The sequence below is a fragment of the Cherax quadricarinatus genome, chromosome 18 (assembly GCF_038502225.1).
Source record: "Cherax quadricarinatus isolate ZL_2023a chromosome 18, ASM3850222v1, whole genome shotgun sequence".
Lineage (NCBI taxonomy): Eukaryota > Metazoa > Arthropoda > Malacostraca > Decapoda > Parastacidae > Cherax > Cherax quadricarinatus.
Genome location: NC_091309.1, coordinates 3056705 through 3079660, shown reverse-complemented (window position 1 = coordinate 3079660; position 22956 = coordinate 3056705). Strand labels below are relative to the sequence as shown.

At 40.9% G+C, this 22956-nt stretch overlaps 2 protein-coding genes across 2 annotated transcripts; both read left to right on the top strand.

Annotated features, from left to right (window-relative positions):
- The first annotated feature begins 7294 nt into the window (after positions 1–7294).
- Positions 7295–22949, top strand: Ufm1 (Ubiquitin-fold modifier 1). The gene is made up of 4 exons (XM_053777512.2): positions 7295–7370; positions 11619–11675; positions 20003–20133; positions 21699–22949. The coding sequence occupies exons 1-4, from the start codon at positions 7366–7368 to the stop codon at positions 21767–21769; spliced, it is 264 nt and encodes an 87-aa protein (XP_053633487.1). The 5' UTR covers positions 7295–7365; the 3' UTR covers positions 21770–22949.
- LOC128689336 (uncharacterized) lies at positions 12995–15794 on the top strand. Its single transcript, XM_053777511.2, has one exon. It carries the CDS (start codon positions 13900–13902, stop codon positions 14935–14937), a length of 1038 nt encoding a protein of 345 aa, XP_053633486.2. The 5' UTR covers positions 12995–13899; the 3' UTR covers positions 14938–15794.
- Positions 22950–22956: the final 7 nt, after the last annotated feature.

The window sequence follows — 22956 nt, the reverse complement described above, 5'->3', positions numbered from 1 at the left end:
ATATCTCTATGTTTACAACTCTGTGATGGGGGATATCTCTATGTTTACAACTCTGTGATGGGGGATATCTCTATGTTTACAACTCTGTGACGGGGGATATCTCTATGTTTACAACTCTGTGATGGGGAATATCTCTATGTTTACAACTCTGTGACGGGGGATATCTCTATGTTTACAACTCTGTGACGGGGGATATCTCTGTCACTTCGATTTAAATTATTATATTAAAAAACAAAGTGCTAAATCCGCACGGATCATTAAGCACTGTACTACACCAGGCTCACACACACATACACACAAACATCTCCCCATGGGTCCTTAGAGAAGGAGCAGAGATGCTGTGCATGCCTCTAACCACAATCTTCAACACATCCCTTGAAACTGGGCAACTACCTGAGAAATGGAAGACAGCTAATGTAGTCCCCATATTTAAGAAAGGAAACAGAAACGAGGCGCTAAACTACAGACCTGTGTCTCTGACATGTATCGTGTGCAAAGTCATGGAGAAGATTATCAGGAGGAGAGTGGTCGAACACCTGGAAAAGAACAAGATTATAAATGAAAACCAGCATGGGTTCATGGAAGGCAAATCTTGTATCACAAACCTCCTGGAGTTTTATGACAAGGTAACAGAAGTAAGACACGAGAGAGAGGGGTGGGTAGATTGCGTTTTCCTAGACTGCAGGAAGGCCTTTGACACAGTTCCCCACAAGAGATTAGTGCAGAAGCTGGAGGATCAGGCGCACGTAAAAGGAAGGGCACTGCAATGGATAAGGGAATACCTGACAGGGAGGCAGCAACGAGTCATGGTACGTGAAGAGGTATCACAGTGGGCGCCTGTTACGAGCGGGGTCCCACAGGGGTCAGTTCTAGGACCAGTGCTATTTTTGATATATGTGAACGACATGATGGAAGGAATAGACTCTGAAGTGTCCCTGTTCGCAGATGACGTGAAGTTGATGAGAAGAATTAAATCGGACGAGGATGAGGCAGGACTGCAAAGATACCTGGAGAGGCTGGACATGTGGTCCAGAAACTGGCTTCTCGAATTCAATCCAGCCAAATGCAAAGTCATGAAGATTGGGGAGGGTTTACCTGGAGTTTACCTGGAGAGAGTTCCGGGGGTCAACGCCCCCGCGGCCCGGTCTGAGACCAGGCCTCCTGGTGGATCAGAGCCTGATCAACCAGGCTGTTGCTGCTGGCTGCACGCAGACAGAGTATAGGCTAGGTGGACAAAGACTACAGACCTCACTCAGGGAGAAAGACCTTGGGGTGACCATTACACCGAGCACATCACCGGAGACACACATCAACCAAATAACCGCTGCAGCATACGGGCGCCTGGCAAACCTGAGAATAGCGTTCCGATACCTTAATAAGGAATCGTTCAAGACACTGTACACTGTGTATGTTAGGCCCATACTGGAGTATGCAGCACCAGTCTGGAACCCACACCTGGTCAAGCACGTCAAGAAGTTAGAGAAAGTACAAAGGTTTGCAACAAGGCTAGTCCCAGAGCTCAAGGGAATGTCGTACGAGGAAAGGTTAAGGGAAATCGGACTGACGACACTGGAGGACAGAAGGGTCAGGGGAGACATGATAACGACATACAAGATACTGCGGGGAATAGACAAGGTGGACAGAGATAGGATGTTCCAGAGAGGGGACACAGGGACAAGGGGTCACAACTGGAAGCTGAAGACTCAGACGAGTCACAGGGACGTTAGGAAGTATTTCTTCAGTCATAGAGTTGTCAGCAACTGGAATAGCCTAGCAAGTGAAGTAGTGGAGGCAGGAACCATACATAGTTTTAAGAAGAGGTATGACAAAGCTCAGGAAGCAGAGAGAGAGAGGATCCAGTAGCGATCAGTGAAGAGGCGGGGCCAGGAGCTGAGTCTCGACCCCTGCAACCACAATTAGGTGAGTACAATTAGGTGAGTACACACGAGGCGCCAGAGAATTAGTCTCATAAAAGAGTTTTATGTTAATTACGAGTTCAGAGTTGAGTAACTTCAAGGCCAGAGTACGTATCTGCTGCTACATTAACACTCACCATGCTAGAGTACATATCTGCTGCTACATTAACACTCACCATGATAGAGTACATACCTGCTGTTACATTAACACTCACCATGCTAGAGTACATATCTGCTGCTACATTAACACTCACCATGCTACCTGGAGTTTACCTGGAGAGAGTTTCGGGGGTCAATGCCCCCGCGGCCCGGTCTGTGACCAGGCCTCCTGGTGGATCAGAGCCTGATCAACCAGGCTGTTGCTGCTGGCTGCACACAAACCAACGTACGAGCCACAGCCCGGCTGGTCAAGAACCGACTTTAGGTGCTTGTCCAGTGCCAGCTTGAAGACTGCCAGGGGTCTGTTGGTAATCCCCCTTATGTGTGCTGGGAGGCAGTTGAACAGTCTCGGGCCCCTGACACTTATTGTATGGTCTCTTAACGTGCTAGTGACACCCCTGCTTTTCATTGGGGGGATGGTGCATCGTCTGCCAAGTCTTTTGCTTTCGTAGTGAGTGATTTTCGTGTGCAAGTTCGGTACTAGTCCCTCTAGGATTTTCCAGGTGTATATAATCATGTATCTCTCCCTCCTGCGTTCCAGGGAATACAGGTTTAGGAACCTCAAGCGCTCCCAGTAATTGAGGTGTTTTATCTCCGTTATGCGCGCCGTGAAAGTTCTCTGTACATTTTCTAGGTCAGCAATTTCACCTGCTAGAGTACGTATCTGGTGCTACATTAACACTCACCATGCTAGAGTACATATCTGCTGCTACATTAACACTCACCATGATAGAGTACATACCTGCTGTTACATTAACACTCACCATGCTAGAGTACATATCTGCTGCTACATTAACACTCACCATGCTAGAGTACATATCTGCTGCTACATTAACACTCACCATGCTAGAGTACATATCTACTGCTACATTAACACTCACCATGCTAGAGTACATACTTCCTGCTACATTAACACTCACCATGCTAGAGTACATACTTGCTGTTACTACACTCACTCTTGAGTACAAGTGTTACTAGTACTTAAGTAGCACTTGTACTCAAGTAATTATAGAGGGAATTTCACTAGGGACACCAATGGAAATAAGTCACTCAGTCTGACTTGTTTGTGTTATCCCAGGTTCCCTACACGTATGCTGCTATGTATGATAATTCTATGTAACTGTATTGTGTATACCTGAATAAACTTACTTACTTGCTTCTAACTACTACAAATGTATCGACTTTATTATTACTGATGTAACTTGACAGGGGGTTCAGAAGTAACTTGTCAAGAGGTTCAGAAATGTCGGTGTTGAACGCAGGCGTTCCTTAAGAGGCACCTTAGTGCCCCCGTCACCTAATAACATGCTTATTTTTCCACTATAATCAACCTTGTACATAATTACTATCGTATTTGTTTTTGCCTGTTTAATAAAGTGAAGTACAGGATCTTTCTTTAATTCAGGGTATAACTTAGCAAATCTTTGATGACAATTGTGTTGCAGAGATCTATGCTCAGACTTCTGCAACAAAATTGTTCTCACAATGAGCACAACTCAGACCTCTACAACACAATTGTCCTCACAATGAGCACAACTCAGACCTCTACAACACAACTGCACCTCAATTACTGGGAGCGCTTGAGGTTCCTAAACCTGTATTCCCTGGAACGCAGGAGGGAGAGATACATGATTATATACACCTGGAAAATCCTAGAGGGACTAGTACCGAACTTGCACACGAAAATCACTCACTACGAAAGCAAAAGACTTGGCAGACGATGCAACATCCCCCCAATGAAAAGCAGGGGTGTCACTAGCACGTTAAGAGACCATACAATAAGTGTCAGGGGCCCGAGACTGTTCAACTGCCTCCCAGCACACATAAGGGGGATTACCAACAGACCCTTGGCAGTCTTCAAGCTGGCACTGGACAAGCACCTAAAGTCGGTTCCTGATCAGCCGGGCTGTGGCTCGTACGTTGGTTTGCGTGCAGCCAGCAGCAACAGCCTGGTTGATCAGGCTCTGATCCACCAGGAGGCCTGGTCACGGACCGGGCCGCGGGGGCGTTGACCCCCGGAACTCTCTCCAGGTAAACTCCAGATAAACATTGAGCACAACTCAGACCTCTACAACACAATTGTCCTCACAATGAGCACAGCTCAGACCTCTACAACACAATTGCCCTCAAAATGAGCACAACTCAGACCTCTACAACACAATTGTCCTCAAAATGAGCACAACTCAGACCTCTACAACACAATTGTCCTCAAAATGAGCACAGCTCAGACCTCTACAACACAATTGTCCTCACAATGAGCACAACTCAACCTCTACAACACAATTGTCCTCAAAATGAGCACAACTCAGACCTCTACAACACAATTGCCCTCAAAATGAGCACAACTCAGACCTCTACAACACAATTGCCCTCAAAATGAGCACAACTCAGACCTCTACAACACAATTGTCCTCAAAATGAGCACAGCTCAGACCTCTACAACACAATTGTCCTCACAATGAGCACAACTCAGACTTCCGCAGCACAGTTGTCTTCAAATATTTGTTAAGTTATACCATGAATTAAAGAAAGATCCTGGACTTCACCTTACGAAACAAACAAAGCAAATGTGATAGTAATTATGGACACGGTAGATTATAGGGGAAAATGAATATGTTTTTAGAAGACGGGAGAACTTAGGTGCCTCTTTAGGTCTATTTACTGCAGCTGAGCACCTCCCGGCAAAGTCGCAGTGTTAAGCTAGCAACCGAAGTGCTCGGGTATAATCCTGGGCAGGGAGAGACGTGTGGGTTAAGTCTCCTCGTTCCTGTTATTCCTCAATAGGCAGGCACTCAGGAAATAGTGGGGTGTTGTGGGACGCATCCTGGGCAAGGATCCTGCTGGACTGCATTACTAGCCATATAATTATAATTAAGTCTCCTTCTCCTCTTCCTCTTCCTCTTCCTCTTCCTCTTCCTCCTCCTCTTTCTTCTTTCTCTCCCTCCTTCCTTCTTCGAGGGAGGTGAATGAATTACCTCCCAAGATTTTAAAATAGTTCATCATTTAAGATCGTTTTTTTTATTTTTTTCTGGAATAAGAGAAAACGTAACAATGTTGTTTGTTTTAGTCAGTAACTACAGCAGATCAGACCTACAGCAGACAAGACCTACAGCAGACCAGCCCTACAGTAGACCAGACCTACAGTAGGCCATCCCTACAGTAGACCAGACCTACAGTAGACCAGACCTACAGCAGACCAGACCTACAGCGACCAGACCTAGAGTAGACCAGACCTACAACTGACCAGACCTAGAGTAGATTAGACCTACAGTATACCAGACCTACAGTAGACTAGACCTACAGTAGACCAGACCTACAGTAAACTCGAGCTATGCAACATGGCTTATTAGGTATCCCTGGAGGGGGAAATCTTAAATTAGGTCTCTGATTTTTTTCCTCCTAACTTTTCAGATTTCTCTCTCTCTCTCTCTCTCTCTCTCTCTCTCTCTCTCTCTCTCTCTCTCTCTCTCTCTCTCTCTCTCTCTCTCTCTCTCTCTCTCTCTCTCTCTCTCTCTCTCTCTCTCTCTCTCTCTCTCTCTCTCTCTCTCTCTCCTCTCTCTTCCCCTCTCTCTCTCTCTCTCTCTCTCTCTCTCTCTAACAACCACAGTCACAGGAGGACCAGACTACAGTAACAAGTGTCAGGGGAAAGTGGCCAGTGACCAACGTCAGCAACCACAGTCACAGGAGGACCAGACTCCAGTAACAAGTGTCAGGGGAAAGTGGCCAGTGACCAACGTCAGCAACCACAGTCACAGGAGGACCAGACTCCAGTAACAAGTGTCAGGGGAAAGTGGCCAGTGACCAACGTCAGCAACCACAGTCACAGGAGGACCACACTCCAGTAACAAGTGTCAGGGGAAAGTGGCCAGTGACCAACGTCAGCAACCACAGTCACAGGAGGACCACACTCAGAACAAGTGTCAGGGAAAGTCGTGACCAAGCTCAGCAACCACAGTCAGGAGGACCAACCCAGTAAAAGTGTCAGGAAAGTGGCAGTGACACGTCAGCAACCACAGTCACAGGAGGACCACACTCCAGTTAATTCAGATAAAGTGGCCATGACCAACGTCAGCAACCACAGTCACAGGAGACCACACTCCAGTAACAAGTGTCAGGGAAAGTGGCAGTGACCAACGTCAGCAACCACAGTCACAGCATCCGATACAGTGTGATAACAGTTGACTAATAGCCCGGTTCTGCAGATATTTCTGCTTCAAACTTTCAAAGTTATACTACAAAGATTTATTTTCACGAGTAAATTTACTAGGCACTTATTTTTCCAGTTTAATTATCATGATTAAAATATATGTATCACATCTGAGTGGCTTCGGTATTTATAATAATAATAATAATAATAATAATAATAATAATAATAATAATTATTATTATTATTATTATTATTATTATTATTATTATTATTATTATTATTATTATTATTATTGGTCATGTTTCCTTACATCTGCTGTCTCTCTTCACCTAGCAGTAAGTAGGTACCTGGGTGTTAGTCACCTTATACCTGTTGTCCATGTTTACCTAGCAGTAAGTAGGTATCTAGGCGTTAGTCGCATTACACCTGCTGTCCCTGTTCACCTAGCAGGAAGTAGGTACCTAGGTGTTAGTCTACTGTTGTGTAACAATGGAAATAAGAGACAGTCCCCGATATCGCATTGACTACAGGGTTATCCTGGGTGGTTAACCCTCCCTCAGGTTAAAAAATCCCAACAATTCTTATCTTATCTTATCTTAAATGATTAAATTCAGGGCATTGAGTTGTGGCGTTAAGACTGGTACACTGAGCTTTAAGTCACCGTCCGAACTACCAGTTACCGACACCTGGAGCCCCTCTAGAGCCGGCTTCATTTGACTCAGGCCGCAGTAAATAAATATATTTAAGTACCAGGTACATATATATACAATTATAAAAACTTAAGTAATTACAATGATCGTACATAATAACATATGTGCAAATAACTTAAGATAAACCCCAGAAATGTCAAAATGACTGATTTCCATTAAAGGTCCTAATTTTCATTGGGGTCCCTAGTCATGCCACTGCTGGCAGATTTGGTTCGGATTATTAAATATCTCATAGATGCTGATCAATTATGATTTTCTTTCGAAAAGCATGACAATAATTATGTAGTTTATAATCTGATGAATTGGAAAGCCATCTTGTGGTTAAATGAGTTTAATAAAGTGAATATTTTGGTGCTGGTGAGAGGTGAGAGTCACCTGGCGGCGGCGGCGAGAAACATCAGTCACCTGGAGGAGGTAAACAACAGCTGTCACCATGACGTAAGTTGATGCCCCTCCTGGTTACCTCACTGCCCTTCCTGGTTACCTCACTGCCCTTCCTGGTTACCTCACTGCCCCTCCTGATCACCTCACTGCCCCTCCTGATCACCTCACTGCCCCTCCTGGTCACCTCACTGCCCTTCCTGATCATCTCACTGCCCCTCCTGGTTACCTCACTGCCCTTCCTGATCATCTCACTGCCCCTCCTGGTTACCTCACTGCCCTTCCTGGTTACCTCACTGCCCCTCCTGATCACCTCACTGCCCCTCCTGATCACCTCACTGCCCCTCCTGGTCACCTCACTGCCCTTCCTGATCACCTCACTGCCCCTCCTGATCACCTCACTGCCCCTCCTGGTCACCTCACTGCCCTTCCTGATCACCTCACTGCCCCTCCTGGTTACCTCACTGCCCTTCCTGATCACCTCACTGCCCCTAATGATCACCTCACTGCCCCTCCTGGTCACCTCACTGCCCTTCCTGATCACCTCACTGCCCCTAATGATCACCTCACTGCCCCTCCTGGTCACCTCACTGCCCCTCCTGGTTACCTCACTGCCCCTAATGATCACCTCACTGCCCCTCCTGGTCACCTCAATGCCCCTCCTGGTCACCTCACTGCCCCTCCTGATCACCTCACTGCCCCTCCTGGTCACCTCACTGCCCTTCCTGATCACCTCACTGCCCCTAATGATCACCTCACTGCCCCTCCTGGTCACCTCACTGCCCCTCCTGGTCACCTCACTGCCCCTCCTGGTCACCTCACTGCCCCTCCTGGTCACCTCACTGCCCCTCCTGGTCACCTCACTGCCCTTCCTGATCACCTCACTGCCCCTAATGATCACCTCACTGCCCCTCCTGGTTACCTCACTGCCCCTCCTGGTCACCTCACTGCCCCTCCTGATCACCTCACTGCCCCTCCTGATCACCTCACTGCCCCTCCTGATCACCTCACTGCCCCTCCTGATCACCTCACTGCCCCTCCTGATCACCTCACTGCCCCTCCTGATCACCTCACTGCCCCTCCTGGTCACCTCACTGCTGTAAGTTATTTAGACACAGGTACATAAGTACAGTTATCGTACATAGTGTAAATTACCCACCAGGATAACTAAAATAGTCAAAGTGACACATTTCCATTGGAGTCCTTGTATTTCCATTGGGGTCCTTGTATTTCCATTGGGGTCCATGTATTTCCATTGGAGTCCATGTATTTCCATTGGAGTCCATGTATTTCCATTGGAGTCCATGTATTTCCATTGGAGTCCATGTATTTCCATTGGAGTCCATGTATTTCCATTGGAGTCCATGTATTTCCATTGGGGTCCTTGTATTTCCATTGGAGTCCTTGTATTTCCATTGGAGTCCTTGTATTTCCATTGGAGTCCATGTATTTCCATTGGAGTCCATGTATTTCCATTGGAGTCCATGTATTTCCATTGGAGTCCATGTATTTCCATTGGAGTCCATGTATTTCCATTGGAGTCCATGTATTTCCATTGGAGTCCATGTATTTCCATTGGAGTCCATGTATTTCCATTGGAGTCCATGTATTTCCATTGGAGTCCATGTATTTCCATTGGAGTCCATGTATTTCCATTGGAGTCCATGTATTTCCATTGGAGTCCATGTATTTCCATTGGAGTCCTTGTATTTCCATTGGGGTCCTTGTATTTCCATTGGTGTCCTTGTATTTCCATTGGGGTCCTTGTATTTCCATTGGAGTCCATGTATTTCCAATGGAGTCCTTGTATTTCCATTGGGGTCCTTGTATTTCCATTAGAGTCCTTGTATTTGAATTGGGGTCCTTGTATTTCCATTGGAGTCCATGTATTTCCATTGGAGTCCATGTATTTACATTGGATTCCTTGTATTTCCATTGGGGTCCTTGTATTTCCATTGGGTTCCTTGTATTTCCATTGGGGTCCTTGTATTTCCATTGGAGTCCTTGTATTTCCATTGGGGTCCTTGTATTTCCATTGGGGTCCTTGTATTTCCATTGGGGTCCTTGTATTTCCATTGGGGTCCTTGTATTTCCATTGGGGTCCTTGTATTTCCATTGGGGTCCATGTATTTCCATTGGAGTCCTTGTATTTCAATTGGAGTCCTTGTATTTCCATTAGAGTACTTGTATTTCCATTGGGGTCCTTGTATTTCCATTGGAGTCCATGTATTTCCATTGGAGTCCATGTATTTCCATTGGAGTCCATGTATTTCCATTGGGGTCCTTGTATTTCCATTGGGGTCCTTGTATTTCCATTGGGGTCCTTGTATTTCCATTGGGGTCCTTGTATTTCCATTGGGGTCCATGTATTTCCATTGGAGTCCTTGTATTTCAATTGGAGTCCTTGTATTTCCATTAGAGTACTTGTATTTCCATTGGGGTCCTTGTATTTCCATTGGAGTCCTTGTATTTCCATTGGAGTCCTTGTATTTCCATTGGAGTCCTTGTATTTCCATTGGAGTCCTTGTATTTCCATTGGAGTACTTGTATTTCCATTAGGGTCCTTGTATTTCCATTGGAGTCCATGTATTTCCATTGGAGTCCTTGTATTTCCATTGGGGTCCTTGTATTTCCATTGGGGTCCTTGTATTTCCATTGGGGTCCATGTATTTCCATTGGGGTCCTTGTATTTCCATTGGGGTCCATGTATTTCCATTGGAGTCCATGTATTTCCATTATTGGGGTCCTTGTATTTCCATTATTGGGGTCCTTGTATTTCCATTATTGGGGTCCTTGTATTTCCATTATTGGGGTCCTTGTATTTCCATTATTGGGGTCCTTGTATTTCCATTATTGGGGTCCTTGTATTTCCATTATTGGGGTCCTTGTATTTCCATTTTGGTCCATGTATTTCTATTTTGGTCCATGTATTTCCATTGGGGTCCATGTATTTCCATTGGGGTCCTTGTATTTCCATTGGGGTCCATGTATTTCCATTGGAGTCCATGTATTTCCATTGGGGTCCTTGTATTTCCATTGGGGTCCATGTATTTTCATTGGGGTCCTTGTATTTCCATTGGGGTCCTTGTATTTCCATTGGGGTCCATGTATTTCCATTGGGGTCCTTGTATTTCCATTGGGGTCCTTGTATTTCCATTGGGGTCCATGTATTTCCATTGGGGTCCTTGTATTTCCATTGGGGTCCTTGTATTTCCATTGGGGTCCATGTATTTCCATTGGGGTCCTTGTATTTCCATTGGGGTCTTTGTATTTCCATTGGGGTCCTTGTATTTCCATTGGGGTCCATGTATTTCCATTGGGGTCCATGTATTTCCATTGGGGTCCATGTATTTCCATTGGGGTCCTTGTATTTCCATTGGGGTCCTTGTATTTCCATTGGGGTCCGTGTATTTCCATTGGGGTCCGTGTATTTCCATTGGGGTCCGTGTATTTCCATTGGGGTCCGTGTATTTCCATTGGGGTCCGTGTATTTCCATTGGGGTCCGTGTATTTCCATTGAGGTCCTTGTATTTCCATTGGGGTCCATGTATTTCCATTGGGGTCCATGTATTTCCATTGGGGTCCTTGTATTTCCATTGGGGTCCATGTATTTCCATTGGGGTCCATGTATTTCCATTGGGGTCCATGTATTTCCATTGGGGTCCGTGTATTTCCATTGGGGTCCGTGTATTTCCATTGGGGTCCATGTATTTCCATTGGGGTAGCAGGTATTCTTCACAGCCATACAATGCCTCATTATGAACATCATCTGGAAACAGAAATCTATTAACATTTTGTACTATAAATAACAGTTTTACGACCTCTTGTGGAAATTGTTTACATGATAAGAGGCAAAATAAGAATATAATTTTATTATGTAAATTTTTTTATTGAGTGGGTTGTGCAGTGGAGTTGTATTGTAAGTGATTGTAAGAGAAACTTTATTTTGGTACATAAGTTTGATAACATAACCCAGTATTACCAAACTTTTAAAAAACTGGGAATACAGGTCATATTAATGTTGTATTAATGTTGGTAGAATTACCGACAGTATGTAAAGTAAAAGGACACAAGTGCAACTAATGTGACATTTTATTGTGGCAACGTTTCGCTCTCCAGGAGCTTGCAACGGCTTGATAAAGCTCCTGGAGAGTGAAATGTTGCTACAGTAAAATGTCACATTAGTTGCACTTGTGTCCTTTTTACTTTACAGACCTTGGTAAGTTGGTCCATTCCTCGCTTTTATTGTCATGTAATATGATCAAGGTTGCAAGACTTGGAAATAATGTTCGACCTTTGTTGCAGATCCAAAGTTACTTTCAAGATCACTCTTACTTCAGACCCAAAACTTCCCTTCAAAGTGTGAGTATTATTTGGCACCGATGCCTTGTACCAAAATTATGTTATACAGTACTGTAAGATAAGATTTTTCGTTTTTTAAAATCATAGTGTTAGCCACCCAGGATAACCCAGCAAGGTCAAAGGAGTGTGAAATGGAAACCTGTAATTGTTTTACACCACAGTAGGATTCTGTCTCATTAACATGCAAAGATATCAGGTACATGTTGCTCTTTCTGCTTACACATAGGTGACACTACACAGACATGTACACCATTATGTATATGCACTTATCTGAGTTTTTTCTACTTTCCTAATAGTTCTTTCTTATGCAGTAGGGCCCCACTTATACGGCGGGTTAGGTTCCAGGCTGTCGCCGGAAAGCAGACATCGCCAGAAGGCAGAACGCCATTTTTTTCCATTTATAAATGCATATAAATGCCAGACAACAAGTTTACACTAAATTATATTAAGTTAGTAATAGAACTAGGCATTAAAAACACACAAAGTAAAATACATTCACAGTAAATTCATTACTTATCTTAAAGTATTTGTAAACTTAAGTACGTGTAGTACTTATTTGTAGGAAGTCAGGTGCAGGTAGCCCAAGTGTAAGTAGCACTGGCTCCCTGTTTCATACTTAATATACGATATTTAAAACATCCCAGAGAGGTAAAATACACATACAGTACACTCATTATTTACCTTAAAATATGTGTAGTCTTAATATAGGAAGAGAGGTGAGTAGTATTTATTTGTAGGAAGTCAGTGTAGGTAGCTGGTAGGTGTAGCCCGCCTGGGCTACACCTACCGGCTACCTACACTGTGGCCCAGAGCCATATTATTAACATCGACATGCCTTGTTCACTGAATTTAATCATTTCTAACAACTACCTTTAGATGCCATCATAAACGAAGGTAGAAGTAATGAATAATTCATGCCGAAAATTGTAAACAAAAGCGGAGTGAGGGAGTGGCTGGGCCAAACACAGATTCATACACGTTTTCTCTGATGGCTGAACAGAGAAAACGTAATGTTGTCTCTCCACCCGTAAAGCGGGGCCTTACTGTATATTTTCCTTTCATCTCCATGGGGAAGTGGAAAAGAATCTTTCCTCCGTAAGCCATGCATGTCGTAAGAGACGACTAAAATGCCGGGAGCAAGGGGCTAGTAACCTCTTCTCCTGTATAAATTACTAAATGTAAAAAGAAGATAAACTTTATAGTTTTATTCTTTGTCGGGTCGCCCTGCCACAGTAGGTGACGGCTGGTATATTGAAAACACAAACATAATTTTAGAATTTTACGATGGTTTTATGTAGAATTTAATCTAGAATATACCTATGAAGTCCACCAGTGTATATATGTGACATGCTTTTTAGGTAGTCAGTGAGTCAGACAAGCTGAGCTGCCCGAAAAATATTTAGAACATTGTAAGTTTAACAATCTACAAAATTCAAATTTATAATTTTGCACCAGGATTAACTTAGCAACTTTGCCAAATTGCTAAAATTAGTGCAGTATAATTTAACTCAGTCCTGCCAAACTTATCTTATGTGAGCCTAAATTTTGTTAGTATTACACATCACTGAAATACTATATTGATATTGGGATGTTCAGGTTGATTTGTGTTGCATTATTGCAACAATAAATGTGCACTTGCTTGTCAAAACAATTGTTGCTTTATAAGCCAAGATGACAACTTGTACCTAAAAAGCATGATACACAAAGCAAAATGTTATCACAAGTCAAGACTGAATGCGGCCTTCCTCTTCTCTCAGCAGATGAACCCTGTCCTGAGCAGAGTAAAGTGGACTACTGAGGGAGGAGGGAGGCTGTCTGCTCAGCACAAGCAGGATTCTCAACTTAGAAGAAATGAAGTTATATTTTTAATGAAATCAGTTTTTAGTGCAGGAGTCATAACTGTTAATTCCAGTACAATTGTTCACAAAGTCAACAAAATAATTACCCTCATAAAATACGATTTTGGACTGTGTAAATGTTGTACAGATGGATCAGGGAATACTTTCTTTTCCCCGTTGAGGAAGGTTGCACCATAACCCTCTGTAGCAGTTGAGAAGAAGAAACCTGCTATAGGCATAATAATAACTTTGTGACACTAATTGTTCCACATTTCCTAGAAAATAACATTTAATTTCCTAGGTATAATTTGAAGTCAAAAGTGAGATGAAAATAAAATATAATTTTAAATTTCTAGAGGCAGTTATTGTAAAAGTAAGTTTTCAGCATGTGGAAGGATGTGCTCCATAACATGTTGTACTTCATGCATGACCTCCTTCCAGCTGCCATTAACAAAACCAACTGGACTAAGGATGACATTGACAAAGCAGCATCTTGGGCTGCCTACTGTGAGAGAGCAGCAAGGAAATTTCAAAACAGTAATATGGATATTGCTCTCTCTTGCATATCTAAGCAATCCCAGTGGGTACTGGTCTTACACGATCTTCAGAATGCCCGTCAACTACTACTAAGTCTCCTGATGCAGAACCAATTATTGGATGCTAGTGTTAAAGAGCATGTGCAACAAGTTACTCACACATTGCTGGGCGCAGATGTGTTGGCTACGCTCAATAAGCAAGTCGCACAGCAAGAAGATTTCTATAAGCAAGTTTTACATAGAATGAAAGAAACAGTTGATGATGAGATGCAAAAGAAACTAGAAATAAGGTTAATCCTTGAGACTGCCAACTATTCTGGGCCAAGACAGGTGCAGGACTGTCTCGATAAAATGGTGATGCAGCCAGGTGGACTTTCCAAGATTCTTGAGACTGTAAACCTGGATGATATGGGCAGTGCTAAGGAAAATGTTAACCTGAGTCTACAGATAATTGCCTGGTTGGAAGGTGTGTTACATCATCCACAAGACTGGCGGCAGCACAGGAGGGTTGTTCGTGACCTTTGTACTTTGTCATCATCATTATTATGTGAAATTTTAAGCAGTTGCCCTAACATCTTTAAGATGGTTCTTTTAATTCTTAATACAGAGGTACAAAAATTAGAACCTTACTATTGTGCTGAAGGGTGTAGTTGGATGCCAAAAAATCCAGCTACTTCTATCCTAAGCTACCAAGATTTGGTGTGTGTGTATGCATCAATATTACAGAATAAATTATTAGCTGCACATGTACATGTGACTGTATGTGACTGGTGTTTAGAAGATGGAGGCAGTACATGGACAGATATAATCAAAGATGCAAATCTGAAGAAAAAGGGAAAGGTTGATAATAGTCTGATATCAAGAAAATCAAACAGTGACAGTAACTGATACAGTGTAATGAGTTAATATATGCACAAGACATTTTTAATATATAGTACATAGGTCTTGGCAAGAGGCGTGGAGCTAAAAGATAAAGAATCACACATAAAGTGGGAGTTGTCACAGTTGCTCTTTGCTGATGACACTGTGCTCTTGGGAGATTCTGAAGAGAAGTTGCAGAGGTTGGTGGATGAATTTGGTAGGGTATGTAAAAGAAGAAAATTAAAAGTGAATACAGGAAAGAGTAAGGTTATGAGGATAACAAAAAGATTAGGTGATGAAAGATTGGATATCAGATTGGAGGGAGAGAGTATGGAGGAGGTGAATATATTCAGATATTTGGGAGTGGACATGTCAGCAGATGGGTCTATGAAAGATGAGGTGAATCATAGAATTGATGAGGGGAAAAGGGTGAGCGGTGCACTTAGGAGTCTGTGGAGACAAAGAACTTTGTCCTTGGAGGCAAAGAGGGGAATGTATGAGAGTATAGTTTTACCAACTCTCTTACATGGATGTGAAGCATGGGTGATGAATGTTGCAGTGAGGAGAAGGCTGGAGGCGGTGGAGATGTCATGTCTGAGGGCAATGTGTGGTGTGAATATAATGCAGAGAATTCGTAGTTTGGAAGTTAGGAGGAGGTGCGGAATTGCCAAAACTGTTGTCCAGAGGGCTGAGGAAGGGTTGTTGAGGTGGTTCGGACATGTAGAGAGAATGGAGCGAAACAGAATGACTTCAAGAGTGTATCAGTCTGTAGCGGAAGGAAGGCGGGGTAGGGGTCGGCCTAGGAAAGGTTGGAGGGAGGGGGTAAAGGAGGTTTTGTGTGTGAGGGGCTTGGACTTCCAGCGGGCATGCATGAGCGTGTTTGATAGGAGCGAATGGAGACAAATGGTTCTTAATACTTGACGTGCTCACAAATAACCCGCACATAAAAGAGAGAAGCTTACGACGATGTTTCGGACCGACTTGGACCATTGACAAAGTCAGTGTGACTTTGTCAATGGTCCAAGTCGGTCCGAAACGTCGTCGTAAGCTTCTCTCTTTTATGTGCAGGTTATTTGTGTATCGTTCCAGTCACAGTATTGTGCCTTTTTGTTATTTACTTGACGTGCTGTTGGAGTGTGAGCAAAGTAACATTTATGAAGGGATTCAGGGAAACCAGCAGACCGGGCCTGAGTCCTGGAGATGGGAAGTACAGTGCCTGCACTCTGAAGGAGGGGCGTTAATGTTGCAGTTTAAAAACTGTAGTGTAAAGCACCCTTCTGGCAAGACAGTGATGGAGTGAATGATGGTGAAAGTTTTTTTTTTTCAGGACACCCTGCCTTGTTGGGAATCGGCCAGTGTGATAATAAATAGTACAATTTAAAGCTGTAATGTAGTAGTATAGTATTTATTTGTATTGAAAGCAAGCCATTTTTCTCCATTGAGTTGAAATTTACTATTAAAAACTATTATAAGTGATCAGTGTTGTGTGTATAATAGCACTCTGCAGAACCATCAAATACGTAATTCACTTCTGCACTGCAAAAAATACTAGTCTTCCATTGTAATTCTTTTATTTAAATCATTTCTCTATTCTATATCATACATTTCTAATTTCATTATCTAACATTCCCATTTTCTACCAATTTTTTCTTTACATACAGTGTTTGAACTCACCCAACACATAAATAGAAACACTCCTACAGGAACTTGCTTACTATTGTTTTCTTAATACACAATATTTTGTAAATTTCTGTAATAACCTTCATACATTGTTAGCTTGAAATGATATTTAAATGAAACATGCAGCAACATGCCAAGATAATATAATACTGGTAAATATTGTAAAAATAATTGTATTGTTCATTTTAAAGGAGTACTCTTTTTATTTCAAGATGCAGTCTGGTTGTAAAGTTGATTGCAACCTAAGTAAGACAAACCTGAGGGATCAAATGTAGTTTGTATTACAGTGAGTGGAATACTGCCACAGTGAACACCACAGTGTTCTAAGACACCCATTGTTTAGAAAAGTAATGTTACTAGAAGGAAAAAAGTTCATCATACATCCAAGTCATTTTGCAAATAATAATACCAGCGTAGGTACCTATATAAAGAGGTAATTATCAAGTCATACACATGATTGTTCTGTTCATCAGTGTGTGCCAACTTGATCTCAAACACGTTTTTTCAATGCCCTGACAAACGTTGTCCACCCAGAGTGCCTTGATACCAGTGAGGGGGATCTAGATCCAAGGAAGTGAACTTGTGCTTTACTTACTTGGATCATACCTGATTGCCTCCCATTTTCCATGCACTATAACCTCTGTTGGTTTAGCATTTCCCTCTTGATTATAATAATAATAATAATAGTAATGTTTACCCTGCTATCCTTTAGTCTCACATCTGAGGCAAACTTCATAATTTCTTAACTGACTGATTTGTTACTTCAGCCCCTTCCCTCGCCCTCCCTTCCTTCATTCTTCCTTCCCTTGTCCTTCCTTCCCTCATCTTTCCTTCCCTTGTTTTATCTGTAGATATTCTTCCTTTCACACACACATGCGCACATGTTTGTACACACTTTTTTCTTTTTCTTTCTCTCATCTGTTTTGCCTCTGCCATGTATTGATTTATGACATGCAGTCAATTATTGGAAATGTTTCTCATTATGTTAAAGATATTTTCCAAAGAGCTAAATACTTTCCTGAACATTTACATTCTAATTTGTATTACTGTAAATATATGAGAATCAGTTTAGGCTACTTTTTTTCTCTCTTGAGGTTTCTAATCACTTGATATTATGTACACTTACTATCCGAGTTCGGTTCCGAGAAACCGGTCGTAAGTTGAAATGGTCGTAAGTCGAACTTTACTACTGAATATCAACAAAACATTTTTGTAATGGCTTTATTTTATTGTTTTATTTTGGTATTTCATGATTTACTTTACTTTTTATGTTGTTAGTACATGTACTGTATTTTATACTGTAAGGTTTAGGATAAACACTGTGTACAACACAAATAGTTATTTATTTCCCAGAAATTTGGCATAAAAAACATGGTCGTAAGTCGAGTGGTCGTAAGTCAAGCAGGTCGTAAGTCGGATGGTAGGTGTATATTGAAATACTGTAGTTGAATGAAAATACGAGTCGATATCAATATGTATTCTGATATTAGTTTTGTTTACATTGTTCATTTATCACATTTTAGCTTTTTAATATTTTACAAATCATGCTTTCTTAATTCATTACAGAATTAAAACTTTTTGGGGAACTAAATATTTTTTAGCATTTATATTTTTAAATAAATAATATTCAAATATATTGTTTCAGTATCCAAAATCAGGTTCATATTAGAAGGTTTAACAAGAATTTAATATTTTGAAGAAAAAATGCAATGCAATTTTCCAAGTGTTTTTATATTGCTGGTGAATGTAGCTTAGAGCTGTTGTCCCCTCAAATATTCAATATGGAACACTTGTATTTTGTAATAGTGAGGGACCGCAACAAAAAACTGGATGGTTTGTTTAAACAAAAAATATAATTATGAAGAGAAGAAAGGGTATTATGTCAGCAGAGCTATTGCACTAAAGAGATATTTTAATTTGAAAATTATTTTGACTATAGACCACAGGTTGGGCATGCTGGTCTAGGGCATTCACTTTCCAACAAAAAATAATAAATATCACACTCATTTCCAAGTTAACTATTAAAGTGAGCAGTATTCGACCCATGGCATAATTCACCATAATTTGATTCACCGGCATAGTCCAGGCCCGGGTCTTGTCCATGAGGTGACCCGGCATTGGCTCTCCATTGGGGGAGTGTTTTAACATAGTCCATTCTTAATATCTTGCAGAGAAGTCTTGCACTGGGCAGAGGGATTTCTGTTCTGTGTCCATTTACCTAACAGATTTAGTGCTGCCCCATGATACAACAATAAAAGTAACATTCCTCTACACCTATAGGATCCATTACTTTGGTTTCCAGCTAGCAGCACAGGGATGTGGGGCTCGTGGTGTCCTAAGCCAGGTTGGTACCTAGGCCAGGTTGGTACCTAGACCAGGTTGGTACCTAGACCAGGTTGGTACCTAGACCAGGTTGGTACCTAGACCAGGTTGGTACCTAGACCAGGTTGGTACCTAGACCAGGTTGGTACCTAGGCCAGGTTGGTACCTAGGCCAGGTTGCTGTCCAAGGAAATGAACATACAGATCCCAGGGCAAAGGCTGCTGTATCGAGCTCACTCAATAGCAGACTTCTGTCCCATGTACATTAATCATCCCTGTGTATCTCTTCACCAGCCTTTCTATATAATTTGTGTAAAGTACAGAATTTTATTATGACAGCCTTCAAACTCATAATTTAATTGAACATCATTAAAAATTTCAAGAACCTGAAAATATTGTTTTATCTGAGCTGACTAAGTCTGTTATTAGTTTTTGAAGCATAATTTATTTTAGTTGTTAGCACAAACACTTTACCAAGTGGAATGTTGTGGGAAGACATTTTCCCCTCAATTTTCTGTCATCACCTGATGGTTAAGTATTTTAATATTCGAAATAAAAAGTGGGTGCAAAATTTTTGTTACATTTCCATGAAAGCCATAAAATCAAACCATGCAGTATATATTTTGTAAATACAAATCATGTAAGGTATGTATAGTAATCTTCAAACTCCTGGGAGTTTTTGAGATCTCTGTAAATCCTCAGACTTCAAACACTGCTAAGTAAAATCTAGTTTATAATGACAATAATGTAATACATACATATGTGATGGTATGTGTATGCCTGCAGCAGTGGTACTAGTTGGGAGTATGTTGTATAATTCACCAGGAGCATACTGCCAGCATGGATCTTCTTCAAGTAGTTAAGTGTCTCTGCCTCCTGAAAGAGGACATTCTGTACATAATATCCTGGTGGTAACATGAAAAGTTGCACATTCAGTAGAGTATACTCCTTATCTCCTCTTTACCACTGTCAATCCCTCAACACCTCCAATTAACTCCCCCTCCGCCAACTTTTCCATGTACCACAGAATGGTGGTTGTGGGTTTAGCACTTCCTGTGAATATAATAATCATTTAATTCCATATTTTCCAGATTGAGTGTTCCAGAGAACACACCCTTTACAGCTGTCTTAAAGTTTGCTGCAGAAGAATTTAAGGTGGCTCCAGCCACTTCCGCCATCATCACTGATGACGGCATTGGCATTAACCCAAGTCAGGCAGCAGGTAAGCTGGCGCTGTTACCCTTATGTTAACATCCAGTAACATTCAGGAGCAGTGCCAAAATTTCTGTACTGAAGGGAGGGTTTTGGCATGGCTATCTGGTTTGAAAGGAAGGGGGTGGAGACACATTTTTGAAGCAGTGTTTTTATTGCTTATTTTTATTGGAGTGATTTTGGGGGCTGAGGTAATTTCTGAGGAGGCTGAAGCCTGCCCACTCCCATCCTTACACATTCTAATCATTTTACACTAATAAATTAAACATTCTAATCATTTTACATTGTAATTACAGTACAGTATTCTACTCCATCTAAAAGGGAAATGTTTTAAAGTGAACTTGTATATAATAAAATTAGCAATTGATTCAGTATAATATCATGGCACTTTTGTTTTTTTAAAAGACCTAAATAGTGTCCATATTACGGTATTTGTGGAAGAGAATGTTGCATGTGTTTTGATCTTCCTGTCTCTGTCTCTTGGGAAGATGTTTACCAGAGTCAGCCTAGCAGTAAACTTCAGTTTTTTTTACCACATTGGTCATCTTCCATCACTACAGGCAGCACACTCCACCAATATTCAAAACACTCAACCTACTCACCATACAAAACATCCATACTTATTATTGCACCTATTACATACATAGAACACTTAACTCTGATATTAACCCTCCCCTCAAACATCCCCTTGCCAACCTCAACAGAACACATGACCATAACACAAGGCACAGATCACTCTTTGATGTTCCTCGTGTCCATCTCACGCTATGCAAAAACTCAATGCACATAAAAGGCCCTAAAATCTGGAATCCATTACCTGTAAATATAAAAGAAACACTACCTGTTTATAAATTCAAGTCTCTTCTCAAAGATCACTTACTCACTCAAAACCAAATAAATACTGAATAACTGAACCTTATAAATTGTATATCTTAAATGTTTCTCACAATTATATCACATAAATGTTAAACCTAAAACCCAATCTAACTTTATTATTTTTTAAATACACTACCTAACAGAATACTCCATTGGACTGAATGTACAGCAATGCATGCAACCATATGACCTGTCTTTGTAATACTCATTTGTGCTTTATTGTTATCTGTTTACAATAATGTTTTATCACTGATTACATCATTGCTTAGTTAATCTTAAGTTAATTTTAAGCCAGCCCATAATGCTATGCATATAAGTGGCTTTGGCATGCTGCTCTTACCTGTATTTTTTTGTACCTCTGTATGTATGTTCAAATTACTAAATAAATAAAATAAATAAATAAAATGGTGAGGTGAGCCAAACAAGGAAATATTTACTAACATTCATTCAACAGCTGTCTTGCCAGAAAAGCACAAGTATCACAATTCAAATGACCCTCTGAAATGTAACATGTGTACCCTTGTGTTATCACTTGACATTAATGTCAAGTTAAAAATATTTTTTACCACTTTTAAACTAGCTAAAAAAATGTGAAAAAAAAATTAAATAATTATGTAATTTAAGATTACAGTATTTTACTATATTTTAAATAATGCTTTGTCATGTTTTTACACATATAATTTGTGGATGTTCTTTCAGGGAGTGTGTTTTTGAAACATGGCTCGGAACTTCGACTTATTCCTCGTGATCGCGTTGGTGGGATACTATAGAAAATATTGCACCTGATGCTACAACATTGTGATGGCTGCATTCCTGAGACACAGTTAATCAACATGTAACTTGACATCTTTCAAGACTTGCATTTTTTTCTCAGTTATATGCTTCGGTTTAATTAATAGTTACTCCTGTATAAACAAATTATAAATATTTTAATTTGATACGCTATATACGGTACTTTACTGCAACCTAACAGAAGGACGATTTTTTGCATCATGGTGAGGGGAAAGCTTTGCAAAGTATAACAGTGGGGGTACGTACAGACAGGCTGAGGTGTTCAAATGATTCCTAAAATAAATGGCTTAGATTCAGACAATGTTTCTCATTGCATTTAAGATTGTTTATATTTCTTTTTATGAAAATTTGCTTTATTGTTTTAAAAATAATATCTAGCATATATGAATTGATTGATACATTTATATTGTAGTTTTTATTGCTATTCATATGAAAAAATATTTTTGGAAATGCTTTAACACCATTATACACTGGAACCTCAAAAATCGAACTTTCTTCGGTCCAGAAGGCTGTTCGAGTGCCTTTACCGAATTAATTTATTCCCATCAGGAATAATGTAAATTAGATTAGTCCATTTCAAACCCTCAAAAATACACTAATAAAAGCGCTTACAAAAATACACTTACATAATTGGTCGTGTTAGGAGCAGTTCGATTTTTGAGGTTCCACTGTATATAGTATTTAATTTCATTTTATCATGAGATGAGAGTGAAGTTCTTCTCTGAACTCAGTCAGTATTTGACCTAAAACTCATTTGGCTATGTAGATATTTCCTTCATTGGTAATTTCTCTTAAACTTGTTATTTGTTAAGTATTCTTAGGTAAATTAAATATATGGCTGTATGTATTTAATTATAAGAGGACGATAAATGGTTAAATGTACACTACGCAATAACACAAGGGAATACACCGGTAGCAAGGATTTTATTATGACGTTTAACCCAAGATTGAGCATTATCATACCTGATACAGCTCAGCCTTGGGTGAAACATCATCATAAGTGGCTTCCCAGCTACCAGTGTCTTTATTTCAGCTTGAGATCTACCATTGTTTACCAGAGTAAGACAAATTGTGATCTGTGGAATGAAAATATTGTCATGTCATCTGCCTTTTAATCAGTAAAGCTTTGTTATATCAATAAAATATTTTGTATAAGTAGTTTCTA

Excerpts from the sequence above, each read along its gene's own strand:
- Ufm1 (XM_053777512.2), top strand. Across the intron at positions 11,676-20,002 it reads CCAAAACTTCCCTTCAAAGT|ATTGAGTGTTCCAGAGAACA; the intron begins GTGAGTATTATT and ends CATATTTTCCAG. Across the intron at positions 20,134-21,698 it reads TAACCCAAGTCAGGCAGCAG|GGAGTGTGTTTTTGAAACAT; the intron begins GTAAGCTGGCGC and ends ATGTTCTTTCAG.
- LOC128689336 (XM_053777511.2), top strand. The coding sequence starts at position 13,900 with ATGTGGAAGGATGTGCTCCATAACATGTTGTACTTCATGCATGACCTC.